Genomic DNA, 19,115 nt, shown 5'->3' with positions numbered 1-19,115 from the left:
GTGTCATTCTCAAAACTTTTGGCCACGACTGTAGAATAATAGTGAAACTATGAAATAACACATGGAATCAGGTAGTAACCCAAAAAGTGTTAAACAAATCAAAATATATTTTATATTTGAGATTCAAATAGCCACCCTTTGACTTGACAGCTTTGCACACTCTTGGCATTCTCTCAACCAGCTTCGCCTGGAATGCTTTTCCAACAGTCTTGAAGGAGTTCCCACATATGCTAAGCACTTGTTGGCTGCTTTTCCTTCACTCTGCGATCCAACTCATCCCAAACCATCTCAATTTGGTTGAGGTTGGGGGATTGTGGAGGCCAGGTCATCTGATGCAGCACTCCATCACTCTCCTTGTTGGTAAAATAGCCCTTACACAGCCCGAAGGTGTGTTGGGTCATTGTCCTGTGGAAAAAATGGATTCGCCATCCCATCTGGTTTGCGCTTAGTGGAACTACCAGTCTCAACATCAACAGTGAAGAGGTAACTCCAGGATGCTGGCCTTCTAGGCAGAGTTGCAAAGAAAAATACATATCTCAGACTGGCCAATAAAAAGAAAAGTTTAAGACGGGCAAAAGAACACAGACACTGGACAGAGGAACTCTGTCTAGAAGGTCAGCATCCCGGAGTCGCCTCTTCACTCTTCATGTTGAGACTGGTGTTTTACGGGTACTATTTAATAAAGCTGCCTGTTGAGGACTTGTGAGGCCTCTGTTTCTCAAACTAGACACTCTAATGTACTTGTCCTCTTGCTCAGTTGTGCACCAAGGCCTCCCACTCCTCTTTCTATTCTTTTTAGAGACAGTTTCCGCTGTTCTGTGAAGGGTTGTTCAAGATCTTCAGTTTCTTGGCAATTTCTTGCATGGAATAGCCTTAATTTCTCAGAACAAGAATAGACTGACGAGTTTCAGAAGAAAGTTGTGTTTTTGGCCATTTTGAGCCTGCAATCAAACTCACAAATGCTGATGCTCCAGATACTCAACTAGTCTAAAAAAAGGCCAGTTTTATTGCTTCTTTAATCAAAATAACAGTTTTCAGCTGTGCTAACATAATTGTAAAAGTGTTTTCTAATGATCAATTAGCCTTTTAAAATGATAAAATTGGATTAGCTAACACAACGTGCCATTGGAACACAGGAGTGATGGTTGCTGATAATGGAAATCTGTACGCCTGTGTAGATATTCCATAAAAAAATCAGCCCTTTCCAGCTCCAATAGTCATTTACAACATTGACAATGTCTACACTGTATTTCTGATCAATTTGATGTTATTTTAATGGACCAAAAATGTGCTTTTCATTCAAAAACAAGGACATTTCTAAGTGACCCCAAATGTTTGAACGGTAGTGTATATATATGGATTTGTGTATATTCATATGGACTGCTGCCAACGTGTAACGGCTTCAATCATCCTTCAAGGCACACATTTCACCTTCTGGCCTCAGATGTTGTCGTTTGGAGTAGGGTGAAGTGGCCCCTAGGCGCTGATCTTGGGTCAGTTTTTGCATTTCCCCCACAAATGGTCAAGGTTAGGATTGAGGGAGGGTCCTAGATCTGTACCTAAGGGAAACTTCACCCTGGAGTGTTGTCATGTAGTAGGCATTATTTGCAATTTTAAACTGGGTGGTTTGAACCCTGAATTCTAAATGGCTGAAAGGCAGGGTATATCAGACCGTATACCACGGGTACAACAAAACATTTAGTTTTACTGCTCTAATTACGTTTATAATAGCAATAAGGTTCTTCCGGGGTTTGTGATATATGGCCTATATACCACAGCCCTTAGACGTGGTATATTGGCCATACACCACACCACCTCGGGCCTTATTGCCTAAATATGTGGAGATGCTTTTGTACAGTTGTGCATCTGCTTTGGGCCAATGAGAATACGCCGATAATGTAGGTCAGAGCCTTAATTTCCAAGGTAACAACAATCATACCACTGTTTATAGATCTATTTGACATGTATCATAGAATACTGTACATTTAAGGAGATTTTCTCCACCTTTATTTAACCCATTTAAAGTCAAGGACAATGGCCCTGTGTGAATACTGAAAATGTATCCTCCATTTATCATGATTGCACACTTAACCCTAACTGCTCCTGTAAGTCGCTCTGGATAAGAGCGTATGCTAAAAGATTCAAATGTAAATGTAACAATTGGATAGGTGTCACTGTATAGCTTTCCCTAATCATGTTATGTTAGGTCAGTGATTATACTTTACAGAAGGCATTTATGGAATACTTGTACAGCACTATAGTCCCCTTCCTGTTGTTTGAGTGATGTGGTAAACAAGTCTGGCACCCTATACCCTATGTAGTGCACTATATAGGGAATAGGGTGCCATTTGAGACATATTCTTTATTACAGACAAACAGAAGGAATAAACAGTTCTCAAAACAATATACTGACTTCGTTTTCTTTTATTTCAACTCTTAATTATGTATACACCCCTCAGTCTTCTCACATCTGAGGAGCAAAACAAAACTATTTCAGTGGACCACCAGGGGGTTATATTACAGTGCACCATGACAGATCCCCCTCTGCCTCTGTATATGCAAACTCATTTGTGAGAGGTGTGTGTGCGATTTCAGGCCTGGATGGGTGTGTGATGATTGGAAGAAGTCGTGGTATGTGTAAGTGAGAGGAAGAGAGAGATGGGATGAGGGGACACTTGCCAGGATGTGTGTGATAGATGTGTTAAGGTCTGCATAGTTTTTTTTAAAACTTTCTATAAATACACTCGATGGTGTGATTTTCTCTCTAGCCCCTTTATATCTGGTGCTAACAATGTGTGCTGAGCGTGTCTACATTCTCATTGAACCACCTTGATCAGATAACGAAACCACATTTTAATGCAAGGTGTAACCAGGGCTATAAATATACCTTTTTGAAAAGGGTCATCAAAGATCAGAACCTGGGACCTTCTGGTCCCTATCCCCAGTGCCTAGTCCATTGCGCCAGTATGGGGAGAGCACCACACTTGTTTTTCACATATTTGAAGTTCTTCAGTGAGACACTAAAATGTGATTGGTTACGTTGTGTAGGGTTGGAAAACAAGTCTCATTGGGATTCAAATTGACAACCTTGCTGTTCACAGCCTGTGTTTACAGCCCTCCATCCACCTCTCTGAAAGGGTGTCTTTTATTTGACTCCATCCACAGAGCGGTCACCTAACCCATCAAATCATCCAACTATCTAATCACAATCAGTTATTAGAATGATTTAAACTTCAAAAAATGTGGGTACAATCAGAATGTGGAAAAGATCAGGACACAGGGATCATGTTAGCACCAGGTATAAACAGGGGTTCTGCTGTGTGGTTCGGTCTAGCCTGGCTGACGCGACCCACGTGACTACAGTCAGAAAGACTTTGAGAGCTGGTGTTAGCCAGACTAGGCTCGGTCTTGTTTGAAAAACATTCCCTTATAAATTTTTTCTACTGCAAGAAAAAAGATTTATCAGATAATTATACTGTACAGAATTGCACGTACACATTATTTCCTCAAACTATATCCACTGAATAAAATGACTTATTTTCATAATCAGAAAACAGTTGAACGTTTCTCCACTGGGCAATGTGCACCATCAAGAAACTTTTATATACATTTTATACTGCACTTCACACAGGTCAGAGGTCAAAATCAGTCAGGCTCAGTGCAATGAGCCTTGTTCAACTTATGTTCATTGCATTTGATGAACACCTGAGTCAAGTGAATATTCATGGTAAAGATGCGTTAATTTATTCAAGTTGTACCCGAGTCAAGCCAGATGTTCAAGTTAGTACCTGGTAGAGACTTGGGCTGTTATGGTGACCATATTACCGCCACCCCAGTGGTCAAGAGTCATGACCGCAGTCAAATTCCACGTGACTGTTTAGTCACGGTAACAAGGCTTCTCCAAGCTCATACTCATTAGTAGCCTACCAAACTTGCTAACGACTTGGTTAGCGCTCTATTCTCCCTCTAATCACTGACATCAATGCAAATGTATTGGAAAATGTAATCAAACACTTCATGAGAGCCCATGAGCTCATGTTGCCCAACATTTCTATAGGCTATGCAATTGCTGAGTTTTTTTTTTTTTTGATGGCTTCTTAAAAAGAGGATCCAATCAGCTTTCTATGGGATAGGCCTACTATATTTACTTATACTATTAAGCACATTGCTTCTCTTTACAACAGGAGTATATCCTACCTGGCTGGCATGAAAATGAACCACAGGAAAAGTGTCCTCCATTTGCTATTTAAGTGCATGGATGACATTTAGTTTATGTAAAGACAAGATTAAATCAAGAATAGTCTGATGGGTGACAATTTTAGCCTATCACTTGTGAATGATTCCAAGCTTGTGTGCAGTAAGACAAGAAACAGCGCATGCCTCCCCCTTCACAGCACAGTGCAAACTGTCTCTAACCAGAATAGAAGGAGTGGGAGGCCCCGGTGCACAACTGAGCAAGAGGACATGTACATTAGTGTCAAGTTTGTGAAACAGACTCCTCCCAAGTCCTCAACTGACAGCTTCATTAAATAGTACCCGCAACACACCAGTCTCAACATCAACAGTGAAGAGTTGACTCCAGGATGCTGGCCTTCTAAGAGAGTTGCAAAGAGTTGCAAAGAAAAAGCCATATCTCAGACTGGCCAATAAAAATAAAATATTAAGATGGGCAAAAGAACACAGACCCTGGACAGATTAACTCTGCATCGAAGGCCAGCATCGCCTCTTCACTGTTGACGTTGAGACTGGTGTTTTGCAGGTACTATTTAATGAAGCTGCCAGTTGAGGAGTCTGTTTCTCAAACTAGACACTAATGCACTTGTCCTCTTGCTCAGTTGTGCACCGGGGCCTCCCACTACTCTTTCTATTCTTTTTAGAGCCAGTTTGCTGTTTCAGCTGTGCTAACATAATTGCAAAAGGGTTTTCTAATGATCAATTAGCCTTTTAAATTGATAAACTTGGATTAGCTAACACAACGTGCCATTGGATCACAGGAGTGATGGTTGCTGATAATGGGCCTCTATACGCCCATGTAGATATTCCATTAAAAATCTGCAGTCATTTACAACATTAATGTCTACACTGCATTTATGATCAATTTGATGCTATTTTAATAGACAAAAAAAAAGTGTTTTTCTTTCAAAAACAAGGAAATTTCTAAGTGACCCCAAACTTTTGAACGGTAGTGTAGATGTTCCAACGGTCTGCATCAGGGGCTTGTAGGCTATGAATGGAAGCCAGGAGATGCTAAATGTGTTTGTTAATTAACGGTCAGTTATACATGACAATCACAGGCTGACCTTCACAGCCCTAGTATGTTCAGGTGAAGTAAAATAAATAAAATGATGTGTGCAGCTCCAGACATATGGTCCAATACTCCTTGAGAGGTTGCCATGGTAACGTGGGCAGGTGCTCGGTCTGATCTCCTAGGCACTGGAGGAGAGAGCAGGGATAGTTAGGCCGGGGTGAGATGATGATGATTGAGAGGTCTGTCTCTAGTACACACTACCACCACTTCTCAAACAGTATCCTTTCCTGGGGTAGGCCTAGGCCGAGTAGGGTCTGGACCACGCTCTCTATCATGGGTGGAGGGCCACACAGGTAACACAGAGTGGTGTTAGGGTCGACGTGGCAACGCAACCCCCCCTCTGACAGCCTCCCACCTGGGGAAGATCAAAGCAACATTTATTAGAAGTGCTGTTAAAAAAAAAAAAAAGACAACATGAAAAACATACATGAAAAAGTAGCTAAAAACACTTTCATATCCGTACTACCACTCTGGGACTAACATCCATTTAAATTCATTGAGAATGTATCCGTTTTGCAACCAATGGAAGCATATCCAGTTAAAATATAGATATTTTGAAAGCCAAAGTACACCGACCCATTGTAGACTATATCAGTAAACATTTGTGGTTGTGTTAAGGTCATTCTGTGGTACTTACGGTTCATGTACGGTTGGAGTTCCTGGTCGATGTCTGCGGTCTGTGCGGTGATGTGGAAGTCACAGGAGAATTTCTCTGGGAATTCCTTACACACATTTATGATGCTTTTCTGAGAGCAGGGATGGGAAGAACAATTATTGGTCTCATTCCTACACACACAGGCCATTTCTCAATTAGATTTGTTCAACTTCTGCGTCTTCTTCTCCGTCCTCCCTCACCCCAAAAAAACGGTGAAAGTTAATCGAGGGAATGTGGACGAAAATACGCTGTATGAAATGAGATTCCTTCTCCACTCACGCGACATCAGGAAAATGACATTTACAGGGGTGGATCCCAAATTAAAACGTGTGAAGTGATTCAAACAAAAAGTTAAAATGTGCAAGACATTATAGATAAAACAGAAAGTAGAACATTGTTTTTAAACGTGCTTTTCTCCTCCGACAAAAAAGCTAATTCAAAGGGGGTGTGGCAGATTTTAAAACTATTCCGCAGAGAACTCTGCTATCCTCAATGAAAGGAGGCTATAGAGGAAGGGAGGACACTTCTGCTTGACCTACTAATGAATTGAAATCTCCTCAACCACTTATCGGTTTCCGGATCACGGAGGAGAAAGGGTGTAATGGTACCCCTGTATATTGTCTCGCATATTGTCTTGTATATTGTCTCGCTATCGGTATTACACACACACACACCTTGAAGAGCAGCTCCTGTGTGTTCTTGGCACTGTAGCAGAGGTGGGTGGAGCCTATGTGGTAGCCCCTCCCTGCGTTAGTGGGGTTCTGTCGTAGCAGGTCAGCGGCATGGAGCAGGATGGAGTATAGAGGGTTAATGCCCACGCCCCCAGCCACCAACAACAGGTCGACAGAGGGGTCAGAGGGCAGGGGGTCAAAGAAAAAGTTACCACCCACACGCATCGCTACATGCGAGTCCATGGTGCACTGTAGGAAGAAGAGGAAGAGAGGGGGGCAGATAGAGAGAGGAAAGAGATAGGGAAGGAAGAGAGCAGTGAGCAGAGGGAGGAGAAAGAAGGAGCAAGGAGGGGAGGGAGAGCTCAGGAGTGGGAGCAAGAGCAGAGGGAGGGGGGAAGAGCAGAGGGGAGGGAGAGGGGGAGAGAGCAGAGAAGGAGCAGAGGGAGGGAGGGAGAGGGAGCAGAGAAGGAGCAGAGGGAGGGAGGGCGAGAGCAGAGGGAGGGGGAGGGAGAGAGCAGAGGGAGGGGGAGGGAGAGAGCAGAGGGAGGGGGAGGGAGAGAGCAGAGGGAGGGGGAGGGGGAGAGAGCAGAGGGGGTGGGGGGAAAGAGAGCAGAGGGAGGGGGAGAGAGCAGAGAGTGATTATTTTGTACTGATAAATAGCTCAGGTATGAGATGTGTCCACATTCTAGAATGATCTGCTTTCTGCTCCCTATAGTGGAGAAAATGTATTTTTCAGAGATTAAAAAAAAAAACGTCGGTTTAGCTACGTCTGAACAGACGCTTTTACACACAATGGGAGAGAGAGAGCAATTAACAGATATAGTGACCAGCAGAAATACTGACAAAGCTATTGATTGATTTTGAGGCACTACCAACAAGTGAACATTTTAATTTCAATGCACACACACCTTGGTGTGTATCCAGTGTGCAGGGGGATGTTGTGTGTATTTGACAGCCAGCTCGATGACACCCTCTTTCTGCAGCAGACCTGGACTGGAACACACAGAGAATCCTCCTACCTTCTCCATACCAGGGATGAAGAAGTCCACCCTACACAGACACACAGCAGGGAAAAAAAGCCCACACGCAAACGGACAGTAATCAATAAAACAAGTGTCCAATAGTCTAGCACTGATCCAAATTAAATCTTAAATGTACAGAACGTGTCGATGACATCCGTTTGTTATTGTTTTTTATATATATATATATATATATATATATATATATATATATATATATATATATATATATATATATATAAATAAAACAATGGGGCAAGAAAGTATCTAGTCAGCCACCAATTGTGCACGTTCTCCCACTTAAAAAGATGAGGCCATAGGTACACTTCAACTATGACAGACAAAATGAGAAAAGAAATTCCAGAAAATCACATTGTAGGATTTTTTTATGAATTTGTAAATTATGGTGGAAAATAAGTATTTGGTCAATAACAAAAGTTTCTCAATACTTTGTTATATACCTTTTGTTGGCAATGACAGAGGTCAAACATTTTCTGTAAGTCTTCACAAGGTTTTCACACACTGTTGCTGGTATTTTGGCCCATTCCTCCATGCAGAGCTTCTCTAGAGCAGTGATGTTTTGGGGCTGTTGCTGGGCAACACGGACCTTCAACTCCCTCCAAAGATTTTCTATGGGGTTGAGATCTGGAGACTGGCTAGGCCACTCCAGGACCTTGAAATGCTTCTTACGAAGCTACTCCTTCGTTGCCCGGGCGGTGTGTTTGGGATCATTGTCATGCTGAAAGACCCAGCCACGTTTCATCTTCAATGCCCTTGCTGATGGAAGGAGGTTTTCACTCAAAATCTCACGATACATGGCCCCATTCATTCTTTCCTTTACACGGATCAGTCGTCCTGGTCCCTTTGCAGAAAAACAGCCCCAAAGCATGATGTTTCCACTCCCATGCTTCACAGTAGGTAGGTGTTCTTTGGATGCAACTCAGCATTCTTTGTCCTCCAAACACGACGAGTTGAGTTTTTACCAAAAAGTTATATTTTGGTTTCATCTGACCATATGACATTCTCCCAATCTTCTTCTGGATCATCCAAATGCTCTCTAGCAAACTTCAGACGGGCCTGGACATGTACTGGCTTAAGCAGGGGGACACGTCTGGCACTGCAGGATTTGAGTCCCTGGCGGTGTAGTGTGTTACTGATGGTAGGCTTTATTACTTTGGTCCCAGCTCTCTGCAGGTCATTCACTAGGTCCCCCCGTGTGGTTCTGGGATTTTTGCTCACCGTTCTTGTGATCATTTTGACCCCATGGGGTGAGATCTTGCGTGTAGCCCCATATCGAGGGAGATTATCAGTGGTCTTGTATGTCTTCCATTTCCTAATAATTGCTCCCACAGTTGATTTCTTCAAACCAAGCTGCTTACCTATTGCAGATTCAGTCTTCCCAGCCTGGTGCAGGTCTACAATTTTGTTTCTGGTGTCCTTTGACAGCGCTTTGGTCTTGGCCATAGTGGAGTTTGGAGTGTGACTGTTTGAGGTTGTGGACAGGTGTCTTTTATACTGATAACAAGTTCAAACAGGTGCCATTAATACAGGTAACGAGTGGAGGAAAGAGGAGCCTCTTAAAGAAGAAGTTACAGGTCTGAGAGAGCCAGAAATCTTGCTTGTTTGTAGGTGACCAAATACTTATTTTCCACCATAATATGCAAATAACTTCATTAAAAATCCTACAATGTGATTTTCTGGATTTTTTTTTCTCCTTTTGTCTGTCATAGTTGAAGTGTACCTATGATGAAAATTACAGGCCTCATCTTTTTAAGTGGGAGAACTTGCACAATTGGTGGCTGACTAAATACTTTTTTGCCCCACTGTATACACACACACACACACACCACAGAAAAGGAAATGGCTGTAGGAAAAAAATCCCACAAGTAAAAAAAAAAAAGAAGAACGTCAAGAAGCAGGAAATACTAACTAGTAACCATCTACTGCTCTCTCGCCATCTACCCCCCCCCCATCATCTCCCTCTCCCTCCGACACCTGAACTGAGACACACACACGTTTCTCCCACTCCTCCTACCCAGCTGTCAGAATAGGAACATCATCCATATGGACTGGAGGTGGTGTAACAAATGCATTTACATCTTTTTACATTCATTACAGAACGCCGACGTCCAACTCACGGACCCCTACTGTTTATACACAACACAAACGCCCACCTGCAGTATGGACCTCAGTTGAAGGAGATGTTTGGGGGTTTAGGCTGGGTTCTGTATAAGAACTGACATCTGCTGATGTAAAGATAGCTTTAAAAATAAACATGATTAATTGATATTTACAGTTAGAGAACTGAATGTACTTTTCCATAACATAAATTAAACATGTTTATGTATGTGTGCTTTGCTTTTAGCTACAATACTAATGCTTGTTAGTGGGTCTAAAATGATCAACTTCTGAATGTACCTGCATTTTAACCGGGGGGGGGGGATTGAGAAAACACTTTATTTACCACAATGACCTGGGAAAGAGTGGCAGGGGAGAGTAAATGTACACACTACATGTATATGTACAGCATAAACATAACCAGAGCTTCAGTGCAACACTTCCCTCTTGTGCCTGGTAAAGGGATTTACAGTCCTTATAAAATAATTGTTCAAGAGCTGGACAGAAGAGCTCACCGTGCGTGATGGCTGACAGCAGCCTATGTCAAATAATAAACTTCATAAGCTCTATGCCCGTGGTCCTTTTATGCAAAAAAAAAAATACAAAATGTACCTCTGTTGTGGTTTGTGGTGAAATGTGACAATCCCCTCCCCCAATACTGTATCTACCAATGATGTATATAAACCCTAGATTGCAGATGCTATGTACGGGCGATTGAGAGGCTTTGAAGCCACCGGTCAGCCATATTAGTACTCCCCAGTAGAAGCAGTCGTCCATAGGAATGAATGGAATTCTACAGTATTTCAATTAAATGTTTCAAGGACAAAATTACATTCATTTAAGTATTTTTGGTTGTTGTAGTGGGGACAGTAACATTAGTAATCTCTACAAATTATACTGTACGGAAAATGTTTTTACACTGAACAGAAATATAAAACGCAACATGTAAAGTGTTAGTCCCATGTTCCATGAGCTGAAATAAAAGATCCCAGAAATGTTCCACATGCACAAAAAGCTTCTCTCAAATGTTGTTTACATCCCTGTTAGTGAGCATTCCTCCTCTGCCAAAATAACTCAGCCTCCTGACAGGTGTGGCATATCAAGAAGCTGATGAAACAGCATGATCATTACACAGGTGCACTTTGTGCTGGAGACAATAAAAGGCAGCTCTAGAATGTCCACCAGATCTGTTGACAGAGAATTGAATGTTCATTTCTCTACCATGAGCCGCCTCCAATGTAATTTCAGATTATTTGTCAGTACGTCCAACCGGCCAAACAACACCAGCCCAGGACCTCCACATTCAGCTTCTTCACCTGTAAGATCGTCTGAGACCAGCCACCTGGACAGCTGATGAACCTATGTTTGCACAACTGAAGAAATTCTGCAAAACTGTCAGAAAGTGTCTAAGGGAAGCTCATCTGTTTGCTCGTCGTCCTCACCAGGATCTTGAGCTGACTGCAGTTTCAACTGCTGTGTGGGTGAGCGGTTTGCTGATGTCATTATTGTGGGACAGAGGGATCCATGGTGGCGGTGGGGTTATGGTATGTGCTGGTATAAGCTACGGACAACGAACACAATTGCATTTCATCAACAGCAATTTGAATGCACAGAGATACCATGACGAGATCCTGAGGTCCATTGTCACGCAATTCACTGCCGCCATCACCTCACGTTTCAGCATGATAATGCACGGCCCCATGTCTCAAGGATCTGTACACAATTCCTGGAAGCTAAAAATGTTGCAGTTCTTCCACTGTCTGCATACCAGACATGTCACCCATTGAGCATGTTTGGAATACTCTGGATCGATGTGTACGACAGCGTGTTCCAGTTCCTGCCAATATCCAGAAACTTTGCACAGTCATTGAAGAGGCCAAAATCAACAGCCTGATCAACTCCATGTGAAGGAGATGTGTCGCACTGCATGAGGACAATGGTGGTCACACCAGATACTGACTGGTTTTCTGATCCACGCTCCTTCCTTTTTTGGTCTCTGTAACCAACAGATGCATATCTGGATTACCAGTCATGTGAAATCCATAGACTAGAGCCTAATGAATTTATTTCAATTGATGGATTTCCTTTTAGTGTTCTGTTGGCATGTGTCTTAACTGACATTTTCAACATGTCCCTGATTGAGTCTGTAATACCAACATGCTTCAAGCAGACCACCATAGTCCCTGTGCCCAAGAACAAAGGCAACCTGCCTAAATGACTACAGACCCGTAGCACTCACGTCCGTAGCCATGAAGTGCTTTGAAAGGCTGGTCATGGCTCACATCAACACCATTATCCCAGAAACCCTAGACCCACTCTAATTTGCATACCGCCCAAACAGATCCACAGATGATGCAATCTCTATTGCACTCTACACTGCCCTTTCCCACCTGGACAAAAGGAACACCTATGTGAGAATGCTATTCACTGACTACAGCTCAGCGTCCAACACCATAGTGCTCATCATTAAGCTAATGACGCTGGGACTAAACACCTCCCTCTGCAACTGGATCCTGGACTTCGACAAGCCGCCCCCAGTTGGTGAGGGTGGGTAGCAACACATCTGCCACACTGATCCTCAACACTGGAGCTCCCCATGGGTTCGTGCTCAGTCCCCTCCTGTACTCCCTGTTCACCCACAAATGCATGGCCAGGCACAACTCCAACACCATCATTAAGTTCACAGACGACACAACAGTGATAGGCCTGATCACCGACAACAACGAGACAGCCTATAGGGAGGAGGTCAGAGACCTGGCCGGGTGGTGCCAGAATAAAAACCTATCCCTCAAAGTAACCAAGACTAAGGAGATGATTGTGGACTACAGGAAAAGGAGGACCGAGCATGCCACCATTCTCATCGACGGGGCTGTAATGGAGCAGGCTGAGAGCTTCAAGTTCCTTGGTGTCTACATCACCAACAAACTAGAATGGTCCAAACACACCAAGACAGTCGTAAAGAGGGTACGACAAAGCCTATTCCCCCTCAAGGAACTAAAATGATTTGGCATGGGTCCTCAGATTCTCAAAAGGTTATACAGCTGCAACATCGAGAGCATCCTGCCTGACTGGTTGCATCACTGCCTGGAACGGCAATTGCTCGGCCTCCGACCGCAAGGCACTACAGAGGGTAGTGGGTACGGCCCAGTACATCACTGGGGCTAAGCTGCCGGCCATCCAGGATCTCTACACCAGGCGGTGTCAGAGGAAGGGCCTAAAAATTGTCAAAGACCCAAGCCACCCCAGTCATAGACTGTTCTCTCTACTACCGCATGGCAAGCGGTACCGGAGTGCCAAGTCAAGGACAAAAAGGCTTCTCAACAGTTTTTACCACCAAGCCATAAGACTCCTGAACAGGTAATCAAATGGCTACCCGGACGGTCTGCATTGTGTCCCACCCACCAACCCCTCTTTTACGCTACTGCTACTCTCTGTTCATCATATATACATAGTCCCTTTAACCATATCTACATGTACATACTACCTCAATCAGCCTGACTAACCGGTGTCTGTAGCCTCGCTACTGTTTAGTTTTTTTACTGTCGTTTTATTTCTTTACCTACCTATTGTTCACCTAATACCCTTTGTTGCACTATTGGTTAGAGCCTGTAAGTAAGCATTTCACTGTTGTATTCGGCGCACGTGACAAATACTCTTTGATTTGATTTACTGTTCCTCTTACTGATTATACAGTAACTCAGTCAAATCTTTCAAATTGTTGCATATTGCATTTATATTTTGTTCAGTGTATATCTTTTTTCATTTTTATGTTCAGGTAGCATAATGTAAAAGTATGCATTAAAGGTCTCTGTAATACACGTGGCAAAAAACTAAGGTAGACATTAATAAATAGATTTCTGGATTTTCCAAAACATTTTTTACAACGGTGGGGGAGTGCCAAGATGGAGGCAAGGTGGCTTCAACAAAGCGCCCCCCATTAGTCACCTAGTGTGTGTATAATACATACATATCAATTTGATGTTATTTTAAATGGACAAAAAATGAAAAAAATGTTGGCCTTCTATGCAGAGTTGCAAAGAAAAAGCCATATGTCAGACTGGCCAAGAAAAATAAAAAAGATTAAGATGAGCAAAAGAAGACACTGGACAGAGGAAGATTGGAAAAAAGTGTTATGGACAGACAAATCTAAGATTGAGGTGTTCGGATCACAAAGAACATTTGTGAGATGCAGAAAAAAGTAAAAGATGCTGGAGGAGTGCTTGACGCCATCTGTCAAGTATGGTGGAGGCAATGTGATGGTCTGGGAGTGCTTTGGTGGTGGTAAAGTGGGAGATTTGTACAGGGTAAAAGGGATCTTGAAGGAAGGCTATCACTCCATTTTGCAACGCCATGCCATACCCTGTGGACGGCGCTTAATTAGAGCCAATTTCCTCCTACAACAGGACAATGAACCAAAGCACAGCTCCAAACTATGCAATAGCTATTTAGGGAAAAAGAAGTCAGCTGGTATTCTGTCTATAATGGAGTGGCCAGCACAGTCACCGGATCTCAACTCTATTGAGCTGTTGTGGGAGCAGCTTTACCGTAAAAGAAGTGCCCATCAAGCCAATCCAACTTGTGAGAGGTGCTTCAGGAAGCATGGGGTGAAATCTCTTCAGATTACCTCAACAAATTGACAACTAGAATGCCAAAGGTCTGCAAGGCTGTAATTGCTGCAAATGGAAGATTCATTGACGAAAGCACAGTTATTATTATTATTTCAATTAAAATTCATTATTTATAACCTTGTCAACATCTTGACTATATTTCCTATTCATTTTGCAACTAATTTCATGCATGTTTTGGGGTCACGGTTCAGTTACAGTACAGTGGAAAAATGAAATTCTAACCGTTACTGTAGTTAATGTTTGTTTATTTGGCAAAATACGCTAAATTAAAAACCACCCTATTTGTGGCCAAGTCCAGTTTCTGTGACATTCATAATGTTCCTGGAATTGTGTTGTGACAGGGACTGTTCTGTTGGTCCAAAAGTAGAGGTCTAAAAAGTTGGCAGCGTTTTGAAATGGACCTGGGGCTTTCCCAGCAAGACAAATACGCATAAATAAATGTTTTAATGTAGAGACCTGTTCCATACGGACCCGAAGACAACCACTTCCATATAGACGTGGTCAATTTTGAGTGAAGAAAGCAGCAGACAAGTCCACAGCTATTTTATTAACCAGAGCTGACACAGCGCCACTGAGAGCAGGCGGAGGAGGCGCCTTGTGTACTGTAAGCCAGGCAGTAACCAAACAAGCCGATTTGCGCTAGTAGACTAACTTCTAGCTTGTCATAGCTAGGTTATTTACAGTTGATGTCGGAAGTTTACATACACTTAGGTTGGAGTCATTAAAACTCGTTTTTCAACCAGTCCACACATTTCTTGTTAACAAACTATAGTTTTGGCAAGTCAGTTAGGACATCTACTTTTGCTTGACACAAGTCATTTTTTTCCAACAATTATTTACAGACAGATTATTTCACTGTATCACAATTCCTGTGGATCAGAACAGCTTGGAAAATTCCAGAAAATTGTGTCATGGCTTTAGACGCTTCTGATAGGCTAATTGACATTATTAGAGGTACCTGTGGATGTATTACAAGGCCTACCTTCAGTGCCTCTTTGCTTGACATCATGGGAAAATCAAAAGAAATCAGCAAAGACCTCAGAATTTTTTTTTATAGATCTCCACAAGTCTGGTTCATCCTTGGGAACAATTTCCAAACGCCTGAAGGTACCACGTTCATCTGTACAAACAATAGTACGCAAGTATAAACACCATGGGACCACGCAGCTGTAATACCGCTCAGGAAAGAGATGCGTTCTGTCTCCTAGAGATTAATGTACTTTGGTGTGAAAAGTGCAAATCAATCCCAGAACAACATCAAAGGACCGTGTGAAGATGCTGGAGGAGGAAACAGGTACAAAAGTATCTATATCCACATTATCGACATAACCTGAAAGGCCGCTCAGCAAGGAAGAAGCCACTGCTCCAAAACCGCCATAAAAAAGCCAGACTACGGTTTACAACTGCACATGGGGACAACAATCATACTTTTTTTTAGAAATATCCTTGGTCTGATGAAACAAAAATAGAACTGTTTGGCCATAATGACCATCATTATGTTTGGAAGAAAAAGGGGGAGGCTTGCAAGCTGAAGAACACCATCCCAACCGTGAAGCACCGGGGTGGCAGCATCATGTTGTGGGGGTGATTAGCTGCAGAAGGGACTGGTGCACTTCACAAAATAGATGGCATCATGAGGCTGGAAATTATGTGGATATATTGAAGCAACATCAAGACATCAGTTAAATCTTGGTCGCAAATGGTTCTTCCAAATGGACAATGACCCCAAGCATACTTCCAAAGTTGTGGCAATGGCTTAAAGACAAAGTCAAGGTATTGGAGTGGCCATCACAAAGCCCTGACCTCAATCCTATAGAAAATGTGTGGGTAGAACTGAAAAAGTGTGTGTGAGCAAGGAAGCCTACAAACCTGACTCAGTTACACCAGCTCTGTCAGGTGGAATGGGCCAAAATTCACTCAACCTATTGTGGGGAGCTTGTGGTACGCTACCCGAAACATTTGACTCAAGTTAAACAATTTAAAGGCAATTATACCGAATACTAATTGAGTGTATGTTAACTTCTGACCCACTGGGAATGTAATGAAAGAAATAAAAGCTGAAATAAATCACTCTCTACTATCATTTTGACATTTCACATTCTTAAAATAAAGTGGTGATCCTAACTGACCTAAGACAGGGAATTTTTAATAGGATTAAATGTCAGGAATTGTGAAAGACTGAGCTTAAATGTATTTGGCAAAGGTGTATGTAAACTTCCGACTTCAACTGTATCATCCAATATGATTACGTAGTACCCCTCTTGACTGTATCAAACGGAGAGAAGCTAGTTGGGTCTGCATTTGCTTTCTTCCTGTCCTACAGTTACAAATAACAACACCTCCATTCAAATGATTAAATAGCAGCCTACCAGTTGGCTCTCGTTCGTTGTAGCATATACTTCTCTTTTAACTCCATCATTTTAATTCCATTGATTAGATAATCTCCCAACTTGCTTTGCCACACACAGAGGCTCTTATGACTGTAGTGGCACTTTGATGACTTGTGATTGGCCACATAGTCGTTTCTCATTGAGCAGTGGAGAACATACTATAAACGTTTTATCCACAACTCTGTCAAATCGCCGTTGTAATCAACTGTGAAGCCAAAATGTTCCCGAACCTGGAGATTTAAACGATGGAAGATCCTCCCATTCTGGTTTATTGATCTCACCATCTACAGAGTTCCCGGCTGTGCCTCACAAAAGGATAGTTTGAAATCCGCCAGTTAAGAATATACATTCATTACAATGTGCCCATAGGCTGTAGTTGTTTGAATTAACGGAATAGCCTACAATCTTTTTTCAGCTCTGATTTATTCACGAGGAAATGGCATACAACGCAGGGTCGGCATAGCCAAGCCCTAATGTTTATATTTATTCATGCGGGTTCACAGTGCGGTCGAACCGAGGTCTCCATGACCGAACAGTTCAGTACGAATACCTTTACAACCCTAGTATCTACCCATATCTACAACTTTGCGCTTGTGCAGATCAGAAAGGATTGGATAGGTGAAGCAGCCTCTCCCCAAAGCCATTGGTATTATGCTGTATTCAGAATCCTTACAATGAGCTATGAATGTAGCCAAACAAAACGACAGTACTGTCCTACTCACCACTGGCCAGCTCTGAAAGTGAAGTCTGGATGGACAGCTAGCCGGAGGCGTTTCACTGTCTCAGACTCGTCCATGATGCCACATACCTGCGCCGGATATACACCCTTGACACAGACAGACACACAAACTTTACAAATGTAATAACCTGTCGATCATGAATTTGAACAATTGTAAACTGTGGCAATAGTTAAGACTCTGTACACTACTAACCTGTAGCATAAAGACAAGGAAAACTGTCTCAGCAATTGACAGTCTCATAATAAAACACAGAATCTAGCCCAAAACTGTTTTAGCTTTGAATTGCATAAGCCACAGTTTTGCTGCTATAGTACGAACACAGCTGGGCGGTCACTCACATCTTGTCTGTAGTTGCTGGCTGTCCTCTCTAGATGGTCCATTTGTCTTCTGGACGACATTTTCCTGAAAAGGCAACAAAAATGCCTACTTTACTTTAAACATGTCCATCTAGTAGAAAATAATGTAGCCAAGCTGATCACCTCAAAGGTTACATAAGGCTATAACATCAATGGACCCTATAAAGACACTGCAGTGTTACCTGTGTGCAGATGTCAAAACACAAATGGCAAATTGACTTTTACCAATTGTCAGCTGGGTCCAACAAACTTTAAGTAAATCATAATCTAAAAACAGGCGAGTAGTTCTGGGTGTATGGAGGCTCTGGTGTTGGAAAAGAAGTGGCAAAAGTGTAGTAACTGCACAATCAGTCACTGCTCTCTCCTAACCCACAACAATGACTGTGGTGAACGGCCACCTGACCGCAACAATACTCGACATATTCGAGATGGAACTCAACTCACCTTGTGATCGAACAAGGGCACAATACACGGAACCGGTGTAGCAGCACACCGGACGCCCCCAGCAATGTGAAGCTTCGAGCAGCCCTGGACAGTAGACATGGGACGCTCATTGCGATAGGATGTCACTTCACCTTAACTTTATAGAGGGAACCTATTGCAAGAGAGGAAGAGAAAAATGTGGTGTTGGTTGGTGCTGTTGTGATGGCCAGTTGTAGGTGGTCTAAACCAGATTGACAGTCACGTAATCTAGTTCATTGATACAAAAACCGATTACAACACCCTCGGTCTCTTTCTTGTCACCCGGTATCTCAACATGTATGTCTGATGTAACTAGCATGATAACCAACTGTGCAACCACAGCGTTTTTAAAACAGAGAAAACCATAGCATGGCAGCTCAGTCAGTCCTGTTACACAACCCTATGCCCTTTCACATGACAGCAAACAGCTATAGTAACATTGCTTAGTCCTGGCTGCATTCCCTACGGAATATAGCTAGCTAGTCTCTCTGAAAACAGTCTTACCAATGTGATGAGAATGTTTCATGTGATCTTCTTCATTGTACAAGTTAGTTAGATAACCTTCCTGTAAAAGCTTTCTTGACCCCGGAAGGGATTGACGGACTGCTCTTTCGCGGGTTCATATTTGCGCAGACTGCGCAGGCCACGTTCAACTTTGTTCTTAGCGAGAATAGATTCCGACCATACGATTCCGTACAGCTGCACTGTGGTCGGACAGGCTTCCTGTTTAGATTCAGATATTAACGAGCCAGCGCAAGATATGGTTTG

The 19,115-nt window shown here is 42.7% G+C and overlaps 1 protein-coding gene across 6 annotated transcripts; it reads right to left on the bottom strand.

Moving 5' to 3' along the window:
• Window positions 1–2,409: 2,409 nt before the first annotated feature.
• LOC139373737 (oxidoreductase NAD-binding domain containing 1) lies at window positions 2,410–18,944 on the bottom strand. 6 transcript variants are annotated; one of them, XM_071114659.1, is made up of 9 exons: window positions 18,852–18,944; window positions 18,330–18,480; window positions 17,868–17,931; window positions 17,512–17,615; window positions 7,543–7,684; window positions 6,638–6,883; window positions 5,946–6,054; window positions 4,747–5,663; window positions 2,410–4,450 (listed from the first exon to the last, which is right to left on the bottom strand). In XM_071114659.1, the coding sequence occupies exons 2-8, from the start codon at window positions 18,437–18,439 to the stop codon at window positions 5,506–5,508; spliced, it is 933 nt and encodes a 310-aa protein (XP_070970760.1). In that variant the 5' UTR covers window positions 18,440–18,480; window positions 18,852–18,944; the 3' UTR covers window positions 2,410–4,450; window positions 4,747–5,505. The 6 variants fall into 6 exon arrangements, with proteins under 6 accessions (XP_070970760.1, XP_070970759.1, XP_070970763.1 ...); XM_071114658.1 differs by having other exon boundaries at window positions 2,410–4,498; window positions 4,764–5,663; XM_071114662.1 differs by having other exon boundaries at window positions 4,732–5,663; window positions 17,868–17,952; window positions 18,852–18,934.
• Window positions 18,945–19,115: the final 171 nt, after the last annotated feature.

This window comes from Oncorhynchus clarkii, chromosome 18 (genome assembly GCF_045791955.1).
Source record: "Oncorhynchus clarkii lewisi isolate Uvic-CL-2024 chromosome 18, UVic_Ocla_1.0, whole genome shotgun sequence".
Classification (NCBI taxonomy): Eukaryota; Metazoa; Chordata; class Actinopteri; order Salmoniformes; family Salmonidae; genus Oncorhynchus; species Oncorhynchus clarkii.
The sequence above is the reverse complement of the archived record's forward strand: the minus strand, read 5'-3'. Positions and strand labels throughout refer to the sequence as shown.